Source organism: Coregonus clupeaformis, chromosome 10 (assembly GCF_020615455.1).
Source record: "Coregonus clupeaformis isolate EN_2021a chromosome 10, ASM2061545v1, whole genome shotgun sequence".
Taxonomy (NCBI): Eukaryota; Metazoa; Chordata; class Actinopteri; order Salmoniformes; family Salmonidae; genus Coregonus; species Coregonus clupeaformis.
This window is the reverse complement of record NC_059201.1, coordinates 8,596,856-8,620,320: the sequence shown is the minus strand read 5'-3', so window position 1 is coordinate 8,620,320 and position 23,465 is coordinate 8,596,856. Positions and strand designations below refer to the sequence as shown.

At 41.7% G+C, this 23,465-nt stretch overlaps 1 protein-coding gene across 6 annotated transcripts in view; it reads left to right on the top strand.

Moving 5' to 3' along the window:
- The window catches only part of LOC121574909 (transcriptional enhancer factor TEF-5), a 62,191-nt gene that overhangs the window by 9,835 nt on the left and 28,891 nt on the right, over positions 1-23,465 (top strand). For all 6 annotated transcript variants that reach the window (XM_041887585.2, XM_041887580.2, XM_041887584.2 and 3 more), the window contains exon 3: positions 21,764-22,013. In XM_041887585.2, the coding sequence (XP_041743519.1) occupies positions 21,890-22,013 (124 nt within the window). In that variant the 5' untranslated portion in view covers positions 21,764-21,889. The remainder of the gene's footprint in view (positions 1-21,763; positions 22,014-23,465) is intronic.

Sequence of the window (23,465 nt, the reverse complement as noted above, 5' to 3'; positions counted from 1 at the left end):
ATTAAAATCCTGCAGCGCACGCAAGGTTCCCCTGCTCAAGCCAGCGCATGTCCAGGCCCATCTGAAGTTTGCCAATGACCATCTGGATGATCCAGAGGAGGAATGGGAGAAGGTCATGTGGTCTGATGAGACAAAAATATAGCTTTTTGGTCTAAACTCCACTCGCCGTGTTTGGAGGAAGAAGAAGGATGAGTACAACCCTAAGAACACCATCCCAACCGTGAAGCATGGAGGTGGAAACATCATTCTTTGGGGATGCTTTTCTGCAAAGGGGACAGGACAACTGCACCGTATTGATGGGAGGATGGATAGGGCCATGTATCGCGAGATCTTGGCCAACAACCTCCTTCCCTCAGTAAGAGCATTGAAGATGGGTCGAGGCTGGGTCTTCCAGCATGACAACGACCCGAAACACACAGCCAGGGCAACTAAGGAGTGGCTCCGTAAGAATTATCTCAAGGTCCTGGAGTGGCCTTGCCAGTCCCCAGACCTGAACCCAATAGAAAATCTTTGGAGGGAGCTGAAAGTCCGTATTGCCCAGCGACAGCCCCGAAACCTGAAGGATCTGGAGAAGGTCTGTATGGAGGAGTGGGCCAAAATCCCTGCTGCAGTGTGTGCAAATCTGGTCAAGACCTGCAGGAAACGTATGATCTCTGTAATTGCAAACAAAGGTTTATGTACCAACTATTAAGTTCTGCTTTTCTGATGTATCAAATACTTATGTCATGCAATAAAATGCAAATTAATTACTTAAAAATCATACAATGTGATTTTCTGGATTTTTGTTTTAGATTCCGTCTCTCACAGTTGAAGTGTACCTATGATAAAAATTACAGACCTCTACATGCTTTGTAAGTAGGAAAACCTGCAAAATCGGCAGTGTATCAAATACTTGTTCTCCCCACTGTACATAGAAGTAGGCCTAGGCTACCTGGCCTGTGTGCAAATGTGTCCATTTGGGGATCTGATACTATTTCTGATTGTCTTAACTCATCACCGCTGTGGAGCTTCTCAAAGTAATTTTTTCTTTCTCCTCAAAACAGCAAGTAAACAAAGTATTTTACACCCATTGAGACTGACAATAGTTCCTCAACGTAGCCTATTTGAAAAATCTTTCCAGCTCTCTTTCGATAACCACTCGGCGTGAAAGGGGAAAATGTCATGCTCTGATCCGGTGGAAGCGTCATAAAATAGGCCTACCTGATTACTTCTTATCCCTTGTGCAAATAGCCTACAGCTATGTCTGCTAGCACCAGCTTCAGACCAGACCCAAGTTAATAGTTGATACAATGTTTCAAGTTCCTTGCAGACAGGCCATGCGTAGCCAATGTGATTTATAGTCTATTTATTTTTCATCAGGATATGTTCTACTTGCGGGCTGCAATGTTTTTATTTGTTGGCTTTATGTATGCTATTTTTACATAGTTGGCAATGGCAATAGAAGTTACTTTTAGAATTTGTATTAACCACATAAGGATTTTTGATACAAAGACTTTATTATAAGTTAAATGAAACTATTCCATGAAAATGTGCATATGAAAATCATAACTTGCACGCAGATTGGTAGAAATGGTAAGATAAATTGGCCTTTTACCTACCGGCAACTTCAGGAGCGTAACAGCAGAATCTGCTACCTCATCCCCATATTGTTATTTACATTGTTATTTATTTTGCTAATTTGCACCCCAGTATCTCTATTTGCACATCATCGTCTGCACATCTATCACTCCAGCATTAATACTAAATTATAATTGTAATTATTTTGCACTATGGCCTATTTATTGCCTTACCTCCATAACTTACTACATTTGCACACACTGTATATAGATTTTCTATTATGTTATTGACTGTACGTTTTGTTTATTCCATATGTAACTCTGTGTTGTTGTTGTTTTTACCGCACTACTTTGCTTTATCTTGGCCAGGTCGCAGTTGTAAATGAGAACTTGTTCTCAACTGGCTTACCTGGTTAAATAAAGGTGAAATAAAAATAAAAGGTCGGGAACAGTTTTTCTTTCTTCTGGTTAGGCTATCTTGATCTCTGGCTCCCTCTTGAGTAATTTGCAGTGGTGGAAAAAGTACCCAATTGTCATACTTGAGTAAAAGTAAAGATTCCTTAATAGAAAATGACTCAAGTAAAAGTGAAAGTCACCCAGTAAAATACTAAAAGTCCAAAAGTATTTGCTTTTAAATATACTTAAGTATGAAAAGTAAATGTAATTGCTAAAATATGTTTAAGTATCAAAAGTTAAAGTATAATTAATAAAAAAATGTCTTCTATTAAGCAAACCTCATTTTCTTGTTTTTTATTTATTTACGGATAGCCAGGGGCACGCTCCATCACTAAGATATAATAAGCTTGTGCTTAGAGAGTCCGCCAGATCAGAGGCAGTAGGGATGAACAGGGATGTTCTCTTGATAAGTGCGTGAATTGGACCATTTTCCTGTCCTGCTAAGCATTCAAACTGTAACAAGTACTTTTGGGTGAAGTAAAAGTAAATGTTGTCAAAAATATAAATAGTGAAGTACAAATACCCCAAAAAACTACTGAAAGTAGTACTTTCAAGTATTTTTACTTAAGTACTTTACACATTTTTAACATTTTACATTACATTTTAGTCATTTAGCAGACTAGCAGTGCTAGCTGTGCCACTAGATATCCTGGTTCGAATCCAGGCTCTGTCGTAGCCGGCCGTGACCGGGAGACCCATGGGGTGGCGCACAATTGGCCCAGCGTCGTCCAGGGTAGGGGAGGGAATGGCTGGCAGGGATGTAGCTCAGTTGGTAGAGCAGGGTTGTGGGTTCGATTCCCACGAGGGACCCCCCCATTTTTTTATCCAGAGCAACTTACAATTAGTGAGTGCATACATTCATTTTTTATTTTTTCATACTGGCCCCCCGTGGGAATCGAACCCACAACCCTGGCGTTGCAAACACCATGCTCTACCAACTGAGCTACATCCCTGCCAGCCATTCCCTCCCCTACCCTGGGCCAATTGTGCGCCACCCCATGGGTCTCCCGGTCGAACCAGGATCTCTAGTGGCACAGCTAGCACTGCGATGCAGTGCCTTAGACCACTGCGCCACTCGGGATCCCCTCACACCACTGGTCATTTGTGTGTGTTAATTATTTAATCACTGTGTGCTTAAAGCATCAGACAAGCTCATACATATAGTTGATTTAATTAAAACACATAGGATGTGTCTATATGTTTTTTTTAAAAATACGTTTAAAAATTTCGACCAATCGATTGAAAAGAACAGATGACTAGGTCGACTAAGATTTTTTTTGGGGGGGTCGGGGACAGCCCTACTTCACTGGTTTGTGTTAAAGCCACAGAAGAATGACTAATGAGCTCTGCACATTTGTGCAGACGTTGGTTGCCTTTTAGCACTACCCCCAGAAGTGGTCTTCCAAATGGTGGCCACTTACCCTTCTGTCAACAGAGGTCTGAACAAATACCACTTGTGACTGTTGCAGACACACAGAGAGAGCCTCAGAGAGATCTGGCCTTTACAACATAGTATAACATCTAACTCAGGCCTCAAGAGTGCATATTAGTTGTATCATTAAGAATATTAATTTGGTAAAATTTTACTTAAATCAGGGTCACACAGAGTGTTTCTTGGTAGTCTTAAACAAATCTACTTTGAAACAGAAGTATACACCTCACACACATGGTTATGTGCTTAAAAGAAGACACCTGTACTATGTCAGCTATAGAGTTGAGTTCATTTCTAAGTTTGCATCCCAATATTACAATTTATATATACTATATATACAAAAGTATGTGACACCCCTTCAAATTAGTTGATTCAACATCAGTGCCCGACCTCACTAATGCTCTTGTGGCTGAATGGAAGCAAGTCCTCGCAGCAATGTTCCAACATCTAGTGTAAAGCCTTCTCAGAAGAGTGGAGGCTGTTATAGCAGCAAAGGGCAGACCAACTCCATGTTAATGCCCATGATTTTGGAATGAGATGTTCAATGAGCAGGTGTCCACATATTTTTGGTCATGTATTGTACATCACAGAAGACTGAAATTTGACAAGCTGACTTTTTGGAAAGGTGGCATCCTATGACGGTGCCGCGTTAAAAGTCACTGAGCTCTTCAGTAAGGACATTCTATTGCCAATGTTTGTCTATGGAGATTGCTAGATTTTATACACCTGTCAGCAACGGGTATGGCTGAACTAGCCAAATCCACAAATTTGAAGGGGTGTCCACATACTTTTGTATATATAGTGTATAACAAAAACGTTTGACATAGAAACACCACATTTTCGTCAGTAAAAAAAAAGAAGAAACGTTAATTTATTATGAAATTATGAAAAATATTAATAACATTCCACCCATGAGGCCACGAGTTCATTTGACTGCAGGAATGGGCTATAGCCCGGTTCAACCCTCTATGATTCGGTTATAAACATACAGTATATGATGCTATCCTTATTTCCAGGGTCCAATTCAATGTACCCCTCAACAATGACTGTGTCTTAGTAGCCTAATTAAAATACCATTAATCAGCATTTGATTAATGTTAATGCATTGAGGCTTGTTTACATATTCTCCAAATGCAGCAAGGCCCTAACTAACAGAGAAGTTAGAAGACTTCTGGCCTCCCCGACTGCTCAATGGAGGCGCTTGGGAGTGACCTAGAACAGGATAGTCTTTGTGTCCGTTTTTCCCAAATGGCTAAACATTTCAGTTGCTCTTGTTGCGACCAACTGTTGATAGTGACGAACTATACAAACCAATCCTCTAATGTATCCAGAGAATGACAACAGAACTCTGTGGGCCCAATGACCCTTGCTTTATACAGCAGTAAACAGTAGAGCTGTATGAATCTGTTTGTTAGTTTGGGTCTCTAGCTGGTGTCCATTATAAATGACGGGGCAACAAACCGGGCTTGGCTATCCGGGATCTAGTCCTATGCCTGATGTGTGTGGCCATTGTGTTGGAGTGGTGCTCCAATGACTTTAAGGGGTACTCACTCATACCAATACTTGCTCTTAATCCCTGCCTTTAGAGTGTGGAGTTGGAGGACGACCCCTTTAAAGCCAAACCACACACTTGCTGAAGAATTTAGACTATACTAAGCATCATACTTGTCCAGAAGTGTTTTTTAAAGGATCAACATGATTTGTCTGTTAAAGAGTTGTAGGCTACACAATGGCTGTGAAGTCATTTTAAAATGATGATCACCTCTGGGTTTGGGTTTGAAAGTTTGTTCCTTTATTTATTAAAAGCCCCTCTCTCTTCTCAACCTCCTTATTGTTCTTGCAATGCAAGTACCACATCTTAGCCATCCTTTGTAGCCGGACTCCATAAATGATATGGGTAGATGAGTGGCTTTATAAGCGGGTATACTTGTGCATAAATTACGCATGTCGTAAAAGATTAGGGCACCAAACCGCTGGCCTCACCACAGAATGACCAACTCAGGCGAGGAGGAGAGGATGACTGGAAAATGTCAGATTAAACTGCTGAATCAGGCTGTAAAAGAAGCAGTCTGGCACTCTCTCTGCTTTGTGTCAGTCTTTCCTCTGTTTGTCGGCCAGATTAAGGCTTTACTCCATGGGGCCCGTAGGTAGCCTAGCGGTTAAGAGTGGGCAGTAACCGAAAGGTTACTGGTTTGACTCCCCAAGCCGACTAGATGAAAAATCTGTTGATGTGCCCTTGAGCAAGGCACTTAACCCTAATTGCTGTATAAGTGCTTCTGCTTAATGACTAAAATGTAAAGAAAAGACACTGAGGTAGACCCTAGTCTGTGTTGTAGTAGGACAGGGGGATACCTAGTCAGTTACACATCTGAATGCATTCAACCAAAATGTGTCTTTTGCATTTAACCCAACCCCTCTGAATCAGAGAGGTGCAGGGGTCTGCCTTAATCGACATCCACGTCATCAGTGCCCGGGGAGCAGTTGTTGCTAGGGGTAAACTGTCTTGCCCAAGGGCAGAACGGCAGATTTTTCTACCTTGCCGGCTCGGGGATTCGAACCAGTGACCTTTTGCTCCCAATGCTCTTAACCACTAGGCTACCTGCTGCTATTAGTCAATCATTGCCTCATTCAGGTCCTGGGTTGATGTTTTGTACTCGAAGGAACACATTTTTTTTTTATGTGTCATGGCAGATTGTGAAAGATATAACATTTATATCTCTTTCTGTCAGACTTGGAAATATGTTGGTTGATTTCAGACTTTTCCAACTCAAACATGCCTTTTAGGTTGTATCGAAATGGTATCAAGCTGTGAACTGCCTTACTGACTGTAAATATATGCCCCCCTCTCTCTCTCTCTCTCTCTCTCTCTCTCTCTCTCTCTCTTTCCCTCCCTCCCTCCCTCTCTCTCTCTCTCTCTCTCTCTCTCTCTCTTTCCCTCTCTCCCTCTCTCACTCTCTCTCTCCTTCTCACTCTCTCTCTCCTTCTCTCTCTCTATCTCTCTCTTCTCTCTCTCTCTCTCCTTCTCTCACTCTCTCCTCTCTCTCTCTCTCCTTCTCACTCACTCTCTCTCACTCTCTCTCTCTCCTTCTCTCTCTGTCTCTCTCACTCTCTCCCTCCTTCTCACTCTCTCTCTCTCTCACTCTCTCCCTCCTTCTCACTCTCTCTCTCTCGCTCTCCTTCTCTCTCTCTCTCTCTCTCTCTCTCTCTCTCTCTCTCTCTCTCTCTCTCTCTCTCTCTCTCTCTCTCTCTCTCTCTCTCTCTCTCTCTCTCTCTCTCTCTCTCTCTCTCCTTCCCTCTTCTTCCCTCTCTCTCCCTCTGCCTCTTGCCGTGTGAGCTGTTGGTCGTCCAGCCCTCCTCTCACCCTCAGCTCTGATTGTTTCCTGAGCGCCGTGCCAAAGAGGAAGTAGGAGGAAGTTATTGGAGGAGCTGGAGAGAATTTATTAGGGCCAAACACAGACAGGGGAGGGGGAGGGGGAGCTCCTCTAGTGCTCTGTGATGGGGCTCTCATACTCTTGGGAGTCTAGGAGGGGAGGGAGGGCCGGCAGTGTCTTGGCCCTCTCTCTCTCTCTCTCAGAGGCAAGACTCGATGAGGCTACTCAATAGGCACCTCACTTTCCTTTTCAACTGTTGAAATTGAACATTTTTTAAATGGATTTAAACCTGTGTGTGTACTGTAACCTAGTGGTAAAATAAGCTGCTTTTGAGTAGAGAGAGAAAGAGCAAGAGTGTGTGGGTGGGTGGGTGGGTGGGCTGGTTAAGTGTAAGGCAGTGTCTCCAGCCCTGTCAGAGAGTCTAAAATGTTTACTGTATCTGTAATCTGACCTAAGAGAGCAGCTGCTCCTTCAGTCGCCAAGTCCTGTTGTTCTCCTTGTCAAGTGTGTGTTTGTGAGCCCCGGAGTGTGTGGGTGTCTCCGAGAAAGAGAGAGAATGTGTGCATCTGTGTGTAATTGTGTTTGAGAGTATGCCCTTCAGCCATGAGAATGGGATTTTTTTTCTGGGATTGTGTGCAGAAAGAGAGAAAGATTTTCAAATAATTTGTGCTTGAGTGAGTGTGAGTGTGTGTGTGTGTGTGTGTGTGTGTGTGTGTGTGTGTGTGTGTATGTGTCTGGTATAAGTGAAAGATGGGTGTGTGCAGGGCATGGGGTCTGACCTCGGGGGCCATCTCTCCCTCACCAGTAAGTGTCCCAGCTGCAACAGCAGTCCTAACAAAGCCTGCATTCTGACAGACAGGAACAATCTGACTAAAAGCATTATGAATAGATAGGGGGAAGACCATGCAGTCCACCAACATGTACCGTTTTAAGTTGTTTAGTCATTTAGCAGACACTCTTATCCAGAGCAACTTACAGGAGCAATTAGGGTTACGTGCATTGCTCAAGGGCACAGCCACAGATGTTCCACTTGGTCGGCTCAGGATTCAAACCAGCGACCATTCAGTTACTGGCCCAACACTCTAAACTGCTAGACTACCTGCCGCCCTTTTTCCCTGTAAACAATAATGAGTTGTTAGGACGTCCCCGGGACATCACGAAATGGTCACCTAAAGCCATCAGAACGTTATGTCATGGTCCCCTGGAGGTTTTGTTTAGTTCCCGGTTTGTCCCGAGGACGCTCCCCCCTCCCAAAACAAATGTTTTACCCAGTGCACCCTAGTTTCATTACACATCACCCAGTGCATGCACACCCTAATTTCATTACACATCACACTTTGTTACTGTTGCCAAGCCCCTCAAGACCCTGATTGGTGAACCACTGATCCAGTCACAGCTCTTTGTCTTTTGGCAATGCTAGGGACACCACACATACAGTGCTTTTAACATGTTTTTCAACTTACACATTTGACACACCTGTACATGATTACATTGGGTATGTTCATTCATACAGTAATTATTATTTAACTTGTCCTCACTTGGGATTTGAACTCACACCCTCTTGGTTCATGTCATTCCAATCTTCCTGCTACGCCACCATGTCTGTATCAAGGACTGATTTCACCTGTAGGCCAGGGTTTCCGTTAGGCAAATGTGGCGCCGAACAACGTGAGGGGGAAGATGGTAATTTACCGACCATTCGAGAAATTTACCGGACCCATATGTATTGGGTGCATAACCCATTAGGGCATTCACCCACGGTGCTCAGAATGACAGAAATCACATTTAGATTATGGTAATGCATCTTAACAGAACATGCAACTAATGTAATGAAGCAGCCAATAAAACTTCATTTTCAAGCATTTTACAAAATGCAATTTGCGGGAAGACACCATTCTAACAGCGCACCAGATAGCAGTTCCATATGTGACAGAGATGAATAGCTCTGTTAGAAACGTACATGCTGACTAGACCGGGCACGCGCATGTTGATTTTGTCCATCCACACCAGATGCGATCAGGACACGCAGGTTGAAATATCAAAACGAACTCTGAACCAACTATATTAATTTGGGGACAGGTCGAAATGCATGAAACATTCATGGCAATTTAGCTAGCTAGCGTGCTGTTGCTAGCTAATTTTTCCTGGGATATAAATATTGGGTTGTTATTTTACCTGAAATGCACAAGGTCCTCTACTCCGACAATTAATCCACAGATAAAAGGGTAAACCTAGTTAGTTTCTAGTACTCTCTCCTCATTCAGTCTTCTTCTTCTTTGGAATTTATATGGAGGTTGGCAACCAACTTTAAGGTGCATTACCACCACCAACTGGACTGGAGTTTGGACCTCAGTTCATCTTTCAATCACCCACGTGGGTATATGCTCCTAATAACCAATGAGGAGATGGGAGAGGTGGGGCTTGCAGCGTGTCAAGCGTCACAAATAGTACCAAGTTCTATTTTAGCGCCTGGCTATGCAGATGCTCGTTGATTTGGCGAGCAGTTTGGATTAAATTATTGAATAACGTATGTGTAAATTTATTTTGCAACGTTCGCGCACATAATGCTAGCGGGGTGGTCAGCATGTTAGAAAGAAGTGGAATCTAAAAATGCAACAACTAGGATGGGTTGCTAATATGAGTAGGATTGTGCCTTTGGCTTCTGGACAACGAAAGAAGATTGATATGAAAATCAATAGAACAGGAGAGAAATGGCATAGCGCTGGGTCCAATAGGGAAGTAAATGGAAATAACTTTGCTAAAATGATGCAATTACTCCTGTCAATACAGAAATAAATAAAATAATTCAAAATACTTCACCAGAAAGCATGAGTTAGCCACAGAGGAATCAAGCATAATTAGCTTCTTTAAAAAAAATTGCTGTGGATTGTTTCAAATCACAAGCTCGTAGGCCAATGCCTATTTGGGAAGGCCGCATTTTGGGCAGCGCGCGTGGCAACAGGCCTAGCTGATTATTGAGTTGTGGCTGTCAGTGAAAAGCATATAAAGTACATGTGAAGATAATGTGTCTTGAGTATAATTTAAAATGTTGAGACAAGAAGAAGGGGGGAGGGGTGTGTGGCGAAGTCTCTCTCCAGAATGGCTCAGCGGTCTCCTACCAATTCTTGCGCATTCATTGTTTCATTGTGTGAATTGTTTGCCCTTTGATTTAAAATAAATAAATTCCCCATTACATATGTCACCAGTAGTAATTGTACCCTTAAATCCCTGTCATTTGGTTAAATTAATTTCTGTTAATACATGTATTAGTTACAGTAATTTACCGGTCTCATTCTCAGAATGAAAATGTTGTTTGCAGAGTTCACAACCTGCTACACTTGTGAGAAGCAAGTTTTGGTTTGTTTCCGAGATTAGTCAATTTAGTTTGGAGTGCTGTTTGAAACTGTTCCTCGAAAATGTGCATATGAAAGTCATAACTGGCACGCAGAATGGCAAATGGTAAATTGTAAGCTTCCCCAAATTTGAAACTCACGCGCCGCCTAGGAAGTCTTTATAAATGAATTGCCTCCACGTTTACATGGTCAGATTTGGCCTATAGGCTACTTTGAAGCAAGATAAGACATGCCTCATAATATAAAATAAAACATTCAGGTTTCAAACAATTAAGTATGTTTTCAAAATGCATACCGTTTCCAGCTCACATTGTAAAGTGGTGGGTGACGCACTGATAGCCTGTTGCCTGCACTTGAATGGTGAATGGGAGACGTGCTTAAATTACCAGTTGAGAAATAAAAATAGTAGCTCTTTTTAATCGTGCACCAAAACAGTTTTTAACACGCGATTACATTTAGAATTATTGCACAATGAATGGGCTTATAAAAGCTGAGGAGCTGCAGGAGAAATCCTGCTCAAAATAAGCTCTGAATGCTGTGCACTTGTGATAGTTTTGTTGGATAAATAAGATACACTACCGTTAAAATGTTTGGGATCACTTAGAAATGTCCTTGTTTTCGCAAGAAAAGCAAATTTTTTGTCCATTAAAATAACATCAAATTGATCAGAAATACAGTGTAGACATTGTTAATGTTGTAAATGGCTATTGTAGCTGAAAAACGGCTGATTTTTTATGGAATATCTACATAGGCGTACAGAGGCCCATTGTCAGCCACCATCAGTCCTGTGTTCCAATTGCACGTTGTGTTTGCTAATCCAAGTTTATCATTTTAAAAGGCTAATTGATCATTAGAAAAGCCTTTTGCAATTATGTTAGCACAGCTGAAAACTGTTGTGCTGATTAAAGAAGCAATAAAACTGGCCTTCTTGAGACTAGTTGAGTATCTGGAGCATTAGCAATTGTGGGTTCAATTACAGGCTCAAAATGGCAACAAACAAATAACTTTCTTCTGAAACTCGTCAGTCACACATGGGGTGTTCTGAGAAATAAAGGCTATTCCATGCGAGAAATTGCCAAGAAACTGAAGATCTCGTACAACGTTGTGTACTACTCCCTTCACAGAACAGCGTAAACTGGCTCTAACCAGAATAGAAAGAGGAGTGTGAGGCCCCGGTGCACAACTGAGCAAGAGGACAAATACATTAGTGTCTAGTTTGAGAAACAGACGCCTCACAGTTCCTCAACTGGCAGCTTCATTAAATAGTACCCGCATAACACCAGTCTCAACATCAACAGTGAAGAGGCGACTCTGGGATGCTGACCTTCTAGGCAGAGTTGCAAAGAAAAAGCCATATCTCAGACTGGCCAATAAAAATAAAAGATGGGCAAAAGAACACAGACACTGGACAGAGGAAGATTGGAAAAAAGTGTTATGGACAGACGAATCGAAGTTTGAGGTGTTCGGATCACAAAGAAGAACATTTGTGAGATGCTGGAGGAGTGCTTGGTGCCATCTGTAAAGCATGGTGGAGGCAATGTGATGGTCTGGGGGTGCTTTGGTGGTGGTAAAGTGGGAGATTTGTACAGGGTAAAAGAGATGTTGAAGAAGGAAGGATATCACTCCATTTTGCAACGCCATGCCATACCCTGTGGGCGGCGCTTGATTGGAGCCAATTTTGTCCTACAACAGGACAATGACCCAAAGCACAGCTCCAAACTATGCAATAACTATTTAGGGAAGAAGCAGTCAGCTGGTATTCTGTCCATAATGGAGTGGCCAGCATAGTCACCGGATCTCAACCATATTGAGCTGTTGTGGGAGCAGCTTGACCGTATGGTACGTAAGAAGTGCCCATCAAGCCAATCCAACTTGTGGGAGGTGCTTCAGGAAGCATGGGGTGAAATCTCTTCAGATTACCTCAACCAATTGACAACTAGAATGCCATAGGTCTGCAATGCTGTAATTGCTGCAAGTGGAGGATTCTTTGACGAAAGCAAAGTTTGAAGGACACAATTATTATTTCTATTAAAAATCATTATTTCTAACCTTGTCAATGACTACATTTCCTATGCATTTTGCTATATTTCCTATTCAAACTCATTTCATGTATGTTTTCATGGAAAACAAGGACATTTCTAAGTGACCCCAAACTTTTGAACGGTAGTGTACATGATGACTAACAACAATACAGACAGGCCAATTTAATTCCATGAAATTATGTAAATTAACCTATAGATCAATAATCTATAGGTTAACCCTGATGTAGCCCTATTCCTCACTTTGCACTTCTAAGTAAGTCTCACCTCTGTTAAAAATACACTGAATTAAGACTATTATATTCATCATATTGATTCAGGAGGAACATTAAAACACAATAAAATGCCCCACCAACATTAAACAACTATACTGAAAACCCAAACTCAAATTGCTCAAATAGATGAATGAAATCAATGAGTGAATAGTCAGATTAACTGATAACAAAATAGCAGTTTAGATGGTAGGCTTGGGTGGTATCAAGATTTTTCATATCGTCATACCGTCCTTCTCTCATACTGGGATTTGCGGTATTACTGGCATAGCACACAAGGGGCTGCTAAAAACGTAAGAAAAGCGCATTGGTCCTCTATTACCAGAATGCTAACAAAATTAGCACAAACTAATAGTGAAATCACATAGCTAAATGCAAACCTGCGAAAACCAACATAAATTAATTGCAAAGACAGGCAAATCCAGCTCATACAGTTATACAAGCATAGCTAGTAGCTACCGAATGTCATTTTCGTTGAGTGTGGACATTTACACGTGAAAGTGAACGAGAGAAATTGTGCAAATGAACAAAGTTGTGATGCATGCTTTTCTGAAGGAAGGGCAGAATGTGTACACAGAGCAGATGGGAGAAGAATGGAAGAGAGTAAAAACACTACTAGGAAGCACAGGGAAAAATGGCAGCTGTACAGATAACTCATCCAGTGCTCTTTGACTTCTGGCAGAAAGACATTATAAGGTATCTGATGGCAAACATTTAGTAGTGATTTGAAGTGTAACTTCATGACCTCATGTACGCAGCACAACAGAGACTCACCGATAGATACAGAACGCTATATCTAGAATGCAATGGACTCACCAGCTCGCGGTAAGCTTCATCATTTTAAATAATCTTACAGGTGAAATGAAGAACGCAATCTGCTTTATCTCCTAAGGTATTGCACAAGTTGACTGCAGGTAATAACTTAAAAAGTAGCTAAAAATATTTTTACAAAATTCAAACACCCCGGTATATGGTATTTACGGTATACCGCCCAAGCCTAGCCTAGCAGATGGCACGCTTTTGCTAAATGCAGAGAGGTATTATAGGTAATGAATGTGTAGGGCACTTCTGAAATTCTGCAGACTTTGTGGCATAGCAGAAAGATCAGCATACCCCAAATCCACAGGTTGGGAGTTCAAATCCCAGGTGGGGTCATATTGAAAAGTTAGTAGTAAGTGATCATTTCAAATATTGTCATTGATTAAAGATTTGTACACTATTTTAGCTGAACAGCGTACCACTTACTTTAAAACCCCATACCATTTAATTACTTTACCTATAATGGTTTGGGACACCTGGGACCATCACTTAACAAAAACCTCCAGGGGACCATGACACAATGACCCAAGAATGTTGAAGTGACCTTCAGGGCACCATGACACAATGTCCCAAGAACGTCCACGGGACAAACCGGGAACAATAAAAAGGTCCCCCAGAGAACGTTTCCATGGGACCATCACGCGCCATCCTAAGGACTAGTAAAATGAATGTCCTGAGAACGTCCTAAAAGGGTCCTGATATGGTCCTCAGTGACGTCCTGGTAGCTTACAGGGAACTACACAAAGGTCCCCCAGAGAATGTTCTCTTGGGACCATCACAAAACCGTTAAGGGATCTATTGGGAACGTCGTCGAATGTCCTCAGGATGTCCCCTGTTAGCTGGGTTGTTACTTTGTTTTAAACGTCACTGTTGACTACATGAGATACAGTTTCATGGCCTTTGTATCTCTAAGGTTACAATTATGTTATTGTTTATGGGCATGACGTTGAGCAAATGCATGTCACTTCAGTATTATCCCATTCAATTTCAATTTGTAGTGTCACAGTTGAGCGTTGTGTGTTTGTCGAGAGCATTTTACACATTAACTTGAAGTGATTTCATGGTAAGATGACTTCATTTGATTGACATTGTTGGTTGGCTGTCCAGTCCTTGACTACCTTGGGAGGATGGTGTCTGTCTGAAGCTGGTTTCCTCGTCAGTTACACCATTGTCCTAGCTCAATAGGCAGACTTCTCCCTCTCAGGGTATGTCTCTGTAAAACTATTATTTATTTCTGAAATTAATCATGTTTGTTTCGAAGTGCAGCGTACGAATGAAATGTGACTTTCCCACCACTTTTGGAATGGAGCAAGGACAGTCCCCATGTCTCATAGGGTTATAGGATGGCCACCTGCTGTCTCTTTAGAGTTGCGGTTGTCTGTTACTTTTTATCCCCCTCTCTCTCGACAAAAACATATTTTGAATGCATCAGCATGATCTCATCTACATGTACTGTGTGAGTGAATAAATCACTGTTTATCCCTTTACAATCCTCCACCCACAGCCAAAACACACAACCTCTATTTTGTTTTCCTGTCTGTGGCTGTCTGTTTCCCACGTTGACTTTGGACAGTAATACACATGTTATAACACACATACTCTCAGGAGTCTCATGGAATCACATCCTGTGTTTATACCTGAAACCTTCTATAGAAGAAGACATATCAATAGCATATCAAGCATTACATGGGATGTATTAGTTTAGGAGGAAAAGGATAGCAAACTTGCAGAGGCTTTGTAGAAGAGGCCTGTGCAGAGATATACCAACGTGATAGCTGTATGAGGCCTGGGAAAACAGGATTTCTGGGTGGAGTTTGAATGAATGTGCGAGGTGCATAGCTTTCCACTGGTATTTACATTCCTGCTGCACATTGGAATTCTGTAGCATGATGGTCTCAGTCAGGTCTGTGGCTGGACGCACTCCCAGACAATGTGGGAGGGGAAGTGTGTGTGTGTGTGTGCATGTGTGTGTGTCTCACCTGACTTTGTGCTCAATCTGAGCGTACCGTGTCATTCAATCAAGAGGCCTAATATCCCATCTGGCAACAGGTGAAAGACGCTATTCATGGAAAGCATTCTAGAAGAGTTTGTGTGCGATGTTTGTAAGTGTGTGCTTATATTTGTGTCTGTATCAGTGTGCCTCCCATCACAGGCGTGTTGCGTTTCACCCATAAGGAGTCAAAGGGCCTTTCGTCTTTGTGAGGAACAGTTGATTTGATATACAGTCTGTGTCTTCTAAAGGGTTTTGAAGGTTTTACATTTTTGAAGGCCCACATGGTCATGGAGTGCGGAGGCACTGATTTACAGTGTTCTCCCACTACTGTTGTTATGTTGGCATTCCAGGTCAAAGTCATATTGTAGTCTCCTTCAGCCTAATGTAACCTTATGTTACAAAACTCCTTATAATTCCTATGTATGGTTTGGTGTTTTAATAACGTTAACACTGTCTAATAACGTTAACACTGTCTAATAACGTTAACACTGTCTAATAATGTTAACACTGTCTAATAACGTTAACACTGTCTAATAACGTTAACACTGTCTAATAACGTTAACACTGTCTAATAATGTTAACAGTGTCTAATAACGTTAACACTGTCTAATAACGTTAATACTGTCTAATAACGTTAACACTGTCTAATAACGTTAATACTGTCTAATAACGTTAACACTGTCTAATAACGTTAATACTGTCTAATAACGTTAACACTGTCTAATAACGTTAATACTGTCTAATAACGTTAACACTGTCTAATAACGTAAACACTGTCTAATAACGTTAACACTGTCTAATAATGTTAACACTGTCTAATAACGTTAACACTGTCTAATAATGTTAACAGTGTCTAATAACGTTAACACTGTCTAATAACGTTAACACTGTCTAATAACGTTAATACTGTCTAATAACGTTAACACTGTCTAATAACGTTAACACTGTCTAATAACGTTAACACTGTCTAATAACGTTAACACTGTCTAATAATGTTAACAGTGTCTAATAACGTTAACACTGTCTAATAACGTTAATACTGTCTAATAACGTTAACACTGTCTAATAATGTTAACACTGTCTAATAACGTTAACACTGTCTAATAACGTTAACACTGTCTAATAACGTTAACACTGTCAAATAATGTTAATACTGTCTAATAACGTTAACACTGAAATTGTTGATTGCCTTGGTCCCAGGAGTTCCCAATTATCATAGGCATATTGTAGCATCTGACATTTTTAACTTTGTAAAATCATTGTTAATAGTTAAATACACAATCACACAGTTATACGCAGTTGTCTCATTTCCCTTTGTTGTGTCATGGACAATTTGGACTATTCTGCGCTGTTCTACTGCATCGAATTGAATTAGCCAGTAATATAGTGAAACAGTCTATATAGGCATAGCGTTGACAATGCCTTCTCTCTCTCTGCTAGTTAACGTCAGGCAGCGTCATGGAGAGGCTGTGAGTGTGGTTGTGTCCCTCTCTCTCTGTCTCTGCTGATGTTGCATTCCAGCAGAAACAATCCTACTGTTTTCCAGACCCCGAAGTGGACGCCTAAATTGGACAATCCGCCCCCCTCCCCTCTTTCCCCTCCTCTCTCTCCCCCCTACATGTATCCCCTGGTCTCCCGTCCTTATTTGGGCAGAGACGTTCTGAGCGCTGGGCGGAGGGGTGGAGTGGGGGAGGGGAGGGGAGGGAGGGCGTCGGGTTGACACAAGGGAGGCAGAAGGAGAAACAGTGAACGCTCACAGCCCTTTCTTAATAAGGACATGTCTGGAATTTAAGCCTCGTTCTCCATGAGAGCTGTTTCACACACAGCACAGCAGCACCCCGCTAAACCAACTCATATACTACTATAGCCTACTACTCAGGGATTCTGATCGGTATTGTCAAATCCCCATGACAAAACCTTTGAGACACTCAGAATCACTCTCACTATTCCACAAGTTAGTCCCTGTTAGCTAGGAGACCCTTACTCCATACCTATACGTCTAGCTTGAATCGGAGAGAAACAGCTTAGTTAATATTTTAATATCTAATATCTTTACACATTCTAAATGTGCCTTAACACATAGTGGTCTTGCTGACCACCCAGACAGTGTTAAAGAAGGATGGGCTTCCCACCTGTGTCTTCACTACTAGGATAAACACTGGGAATGCCTCCAAAAAAATGAACACATCAATTGGACACACTTGACAAAACATTGCTGGTCTCAAGAGACCCGACATGCAATGGATTCTGCTAGATCAGTGCATTTGCATTATGCAATATGCACCCACACTTTTCTACCGCAGTGGACGTTTACTGCAGTGATTGCGGAATTTTCTGGTCATTGGAACTGCTCATCTTGAGTTGTGTTGGGGTAGATGTATAGCTGCAGCCTGATCTCTGTGGACTTTTAGCTTGAATACTTGCTGCTGACTTACCTGCTGACTGCTGGGCGAGTGCTGCTCGAATTCTGCCGTGATCTCCACATTCAGTCATTGGGTTTTTACACCAACCCTGGTTCTGGGGGGCCCAAAGCTCTCAGCTTTACCTCAAAATCGCATACTGTCCCTCAACCAGACTGTCCCTCAATCAGACTGTCCCTTAACCAGACATAGGTACTTGACTTAGTTAGAGATGTTAGCTAGCAACTAACCCTGCTGGTTTGTGTCTAGCCTACTGTGTTACATTCAGGCCTAGTCAGACTGGAGGTTTTCCTGCCTTTGATCTGATGTAATTCAAAGTACTAGCCTGTCATATATATATGAGTGTACAAAACATTAGGAACACTGATCGTTCCATGACATAGACTGACCAGGTGAAAGCTATGATCCCTTATTGATGTCACTTGTTAAATCCACTTCACTCAGTGTAGATGAAGTGGAGGAGACAGGTTAAAGAAGGATTTGTAAGCCTTGAGACAATTGAGACATGGATTGTGTGTGTGCCATTCAGAGGGTGAATGGGCGAAACAAAATATTGAAGTGCCTTTGAATGAGGTATATAAATAATAAATAATTGGTCATTTAGCAGACACTCTTATCCAGAGTGACTTACAGGAGCAATTAGGGTTAAGTGCCTTGCTCAAGGGCACATCGACAGATTTTTCACCTAGTCGGCTCGTATGGTAGTAGGTGCCAGGCGCACCGGTTTGTGTCAAGGACTGCAACGCTGCTGGGTTTTTCACGCTCAACAGTTTCCCGTGTGTATCAAGAATGGTCCACCACCCAAAGGACATCCAGCCAACTTGACACAACTGTGGGAAGCATTGGAGTCAACATGGGCCAGCATCCCAGTGGAATGCTTTCGACACCTTGTAGAGTCCATGCCCTGACGATAAAGCATATAAAATGTCTGGATTTGATTAGAGCTTTGATTGGCATTGAAATTCAAGCATTTTATGAGCCCAAAAAAGCTCACATGATTGTACCGTTATCCAATACATAGCCTATGATATATAGGGTTCCGCACCTTACGCATGACAGAAAAACACAGAAGCTCATAAATGTAGCTATGCATTCTTGGGTAAATAAATGAAAGCATCTCCAGTAGGCTAATCTTTTTGAGTGTAGACTGTGTTACTGTACTGTGTTGTATTATACTGTATTATATGGACTGGAGTTACTCACCTCATTCAAACCATGAAGCTGGAAAAGAACGTGCAATGCTGGTGCAGGACATCCGGCCTACAAAAGTTACAATTATAGGCTAGTGAATTTGATTTACATTTTGAAATTTAATAGGGCCTATTTTAAATTTGTATAATTAGTATGCTGACGCATTTCATAATATTTCCCCTAATGTTGTGTGACGGGCGTATTAGCCTACCTCCTCTTTCTCTATCTAGTGTTGCTTCATTCCTTCCTCACTTTCAACAGTTAAATGAAATATGTTTTGTTGTCCTTATTTTCAGCATTGTAATGATGCCTGAATAATAGAAGAATACTATGCAGACGGCTATAACTTCTCTTCACGAAGATTGATTGGTTATGGGTCTGAGTAAATAACTGCTTCCGACATCATGCGTTTTCTCTTCTTTCAAACCCTGTGAGTTCTAGTGACTGCTGTATTTAACATTCAGCAAACAAGAGCTTGCATCCCTCTTCCAATAATATTAAGTATAAGAAATGCATTTAGTCTGGCTTTTCTTGGGACTCCAACTCCAAGAGCTGAGGAGCGTTTTTTAAGGAGACAGGCCAGTTGAGCGCAGGTGCGTAATGCGCAAGAGACAGAGGCTATAAATGATATGCTTATGCATAACCCATCATTCATTAGCTAAATATAAGGCTAACTGCATTGAATTTATTTCCTGAAAGAGGTAGGCTATGACATCTATATATACTAACAAAAATATAAACGCAACATGTAAAGTGTTGGCCCCATGTTTCATGAGCTGAAATAAAAGATCCCAGAAATGTTCCATATACACAAAAAGCTTATTTCTCTAAAATGTTCTGCACACATTTGTTTACATCCCTGTTAGTGAGCATTTCTCCTTTGCCAAGATAATCCATCCACCTGACAGATGTGGCATATCAAGAAGCGGATTAAACAGTATGATCATTACACAAGTGCACCTCGTGCTGGGGACAATAAAAGGTCACTCTAAAATGTGCAGTTTTGTCACACAACCTAATGCCACCGATGTCTCAAGTTTTGATGGAGCGTGTAATTGGCATCCTGGCTCCCGGAATGTCCACCAGAGCTGTTGACAGAGAATGTAATGTTAATTTCTCTACCATAAGCCGCCTCCAACGTCGTTTTAGAGAATTTGGCAGTATGGTCCAACTGGCCTCACAACCGCAGACCACGTGTAACCACGCCAGCCCAGGACCTCCACATCCGGCTTCTTCACCTGCGGGTTCGTCTGAGACCAGCCATCCAGACAGCTGATGAAATTGAGGAGTATTTCTGTCTGTAATAAAGCCCTTTTGTGGGGAAAAACTCATTCTGATTGGCTGAGCCTGGCTCCCCAGTGGGTGGGCCTATGCCCTCCCAGGCCCACCCATTGCTGAGCCCCTGCCAAGTCATGTGAAATCCATAGATTAGGACCTTATGAATTTCTTTATATGAATGTAACACAGTAAAATCGTTGAAATTGTTGCATGTTGTGTTTATATGTTTGTTCAGTAATATATACTGCATATCAATCTTGAACAGGATTAGGCCTATCTATTTTGGATGCAATTTTGATGGAGAGAGAGAAAGACTGTGAGAGAGTGCTCGAGTGCGCACGGATTTAAAGCAATAATATTCGAGTGATAGGGTGTTTTAAAACTCTGCAGCTGCAATAAAAAAAATCATCTTTACAATGAAAAAAATCCAGATGGAGATGTGTAAATGAAACGTGCATTCAGTCCTTTATATTACTGTAGCATAGGCTAGGATAGGCTATAGTCTTACCTTTCACAATAAAAAAGTTATCATGATGAGATGATACATGCATTGCTCCATACTGAGATGCGCTGTCTGTCCCCACCCTGAGTGTTGATAATTGATCGTGCAGATAGCAGAGTAAGCATTAGAGAAGCCAGATTTAGACATTGCATATACTTTAACAGTTACATTTCACGTCATGCTGTTCATATAAATAATTTATTATAATTTACCGGTTTCTCGCAGTTATTTATCCCGGGAAAAGGGAGTGGGTTTGGGCAGGAAAACTAGCAAAATCTCGGTAACCCGGTTCCTGCTATTCAACACTAGTGTGCATCTTTTGAAGAGACATGTTCATGTAGTAGTTGTGATTTTTAGTAAACAATACAATAGCTTTACTTTTCACATCCCTCTTAATCCTCCACTTCATATTTTTTAAGTTGCGTTGTGGAAGTTTTCAACACTGCAACTTTAAAATGTTCCAATGATGCCCTCATGAATTTGTTTTACAAAATATTATTGTAACGTGAGGAGTGAGTTTACCCATAGGACCATCCCAATTGGCCTTCCCCATATTTGTCCAATATGTGTATTTTTTTTCAACATCTGCCATATTTCAAATCTAAAAACAATGGAATGATGGATACTTAGGGGACTCTTGTTTCAGAAACAATACAGTGAAGAAGAGGCAGCTTGAAAAATACTTAAGATCTCGGCCTGCTCTCAGCCATAAAGCGACCACATTGGGAAGCAGTCCCCTAACCACAATAATTATTTGAGGTCAGTGCTGATTAGTTTGCTATTTAAACAAGGTTTTATAGAATAGCTTGAATTCATTTGGCACTTTTAGACACATACAAATGTGTCAATGATAACTATAATCAAGGGCTGTATTGTTTGTTCACACAGATGTAATGATTTCAATGAAAACGGACAGCTAAGACCGAAGGAGTCTACTTTATACGGCTGAATTGTAAACGTACTCGCCTGCTAATGGTGACAATGATGATGAAGTTGTTAACAGCGAATACAACGATGATGATGATAATGATGGTGTATCCTTCTCTCTCTCTCTCTCTCTCTTTCTCTCTCTCCCCCCCAGATCCTCTGACTGTGGGGCTCGTCGTCGGGCCCAGGGGGAGCCGCCACCATTGCTTCCAACGAGTGGAGTGCCAACGGTAGCCCGGAGGATGGGCTGGAAGAAGGGAACGATGAGCTGGACAAGGCCATGGACGGGGACGCCGAGGGGGTGTGGAGCCCAGACATAGAGCAGAGCTTCCAGGAGGCCCTGGCCATCTACCCCCCCTGTGGACGGAGGAAAATCATCCTCTCAGATGAAGGCAAGATGTATGGTGAGTAAGACACAAGCAAGCCATCTCACACAATACATTTTTATGGTACCGTTTTTCGTCATGGGCCATTTATGGTCTTAAAAACATCAAGTAGAATTTGAGAAATTACTTGATATGTCAGGCAGTCAATGTACTGATGCCAAAACAGGGTGCTATGGTTTGATTGCCACGTTGATGTTTGACCTTGAAAAACACTTTCTTTGTCATCAACCAAACCATTCTAGACAGTAGTTTATTTGTGTAGTTATACCTAACATACTTTTTCAAATTCTTATTTCTTAACTAGATATAGAACTAAGTCATTTATGCACTTATGTACTATTTGGTACACACACACACACACACTCTCTCTCTCTCACACACACACTCTCTCTCACACACACACACACACACACTCTCTCACACACACAAAAATAAATCCTACTCATTCCATGTGTTAATCTGCCCTGCATCACTTTCTGGCTCATGTATTGAAACACCTGTGGCTTAATGTGTTTGGATCCCATTCCCTTCTGTAGTGAGGGAGGAAAATAACATCTCAGCAGTTTGTAGTCTATAGGTTATTATCAATAAATGTCACAGTAAGGTGCACCTCCAGCTCTGCTAAAACCTGAAAACTGTGTGTGGTTTTCAAGAGATTGACAAATACATTTTGCAATTATTTGGTTGTAATATGATCACCTCTTGAAGATATCAGAACTACTAATTTCCGATTATTCCATGCAAGATAATTGTGCACATTAAACTCTAGGACAGGGGTAGGCAACACCCTGGTCCTGGAGGGCCGCAGGCACTTCATGTTTTTGATTTAACTGACCTGGAAGACCAGGTGTGTTGGATTGAGCTGATCAGTTGGTCAGGTGTGGTGCCGAGTTGAAACAAAATTGTGTAGTACCGGCAGCACTCCAGGGACAGGGTTGCCTACCCCCTGCTATAGTCTATATCATAGTTACTAGGGGTGTAACGATTCGTTTTAACAACGATTCGATTTGTATCACGATTCGTGGTTGTCGATACGATTCAAGGACGATATTGGTTCATTTAGAACGATACGATCCGAAACGATTCAGTGACTTGAAATCGATTCAGTAACATTTTAGCCAAAAATTCAACCAGTGTGACTGAAATAAATACCTGGATACTGGACAGTGCAGGTGAAGTTTCCTAGATTCCTGTTTCTTGTAAGGACCGCAATGGTGGCTTGATAATTTCTCGCTCGTCGGCTTCTCCTCTGTCGTCCGCCATGCTATGTTTTGTTGTCTTTGCGCCTTTGCGCTGCTGCTGGCGCGGGGCGATGACGTCACGGATAGGCAGACTGAATCGAGTAATGTTTAAAGCCTTTATCATTAAAAGTGCTAAGAAAAAACATCCATATAAAGTCTGACGTGCTTAAATCCAATGGGTTATTTCCTAGTATCGATACAATCGATTTATTACATTTTAAAACGATGT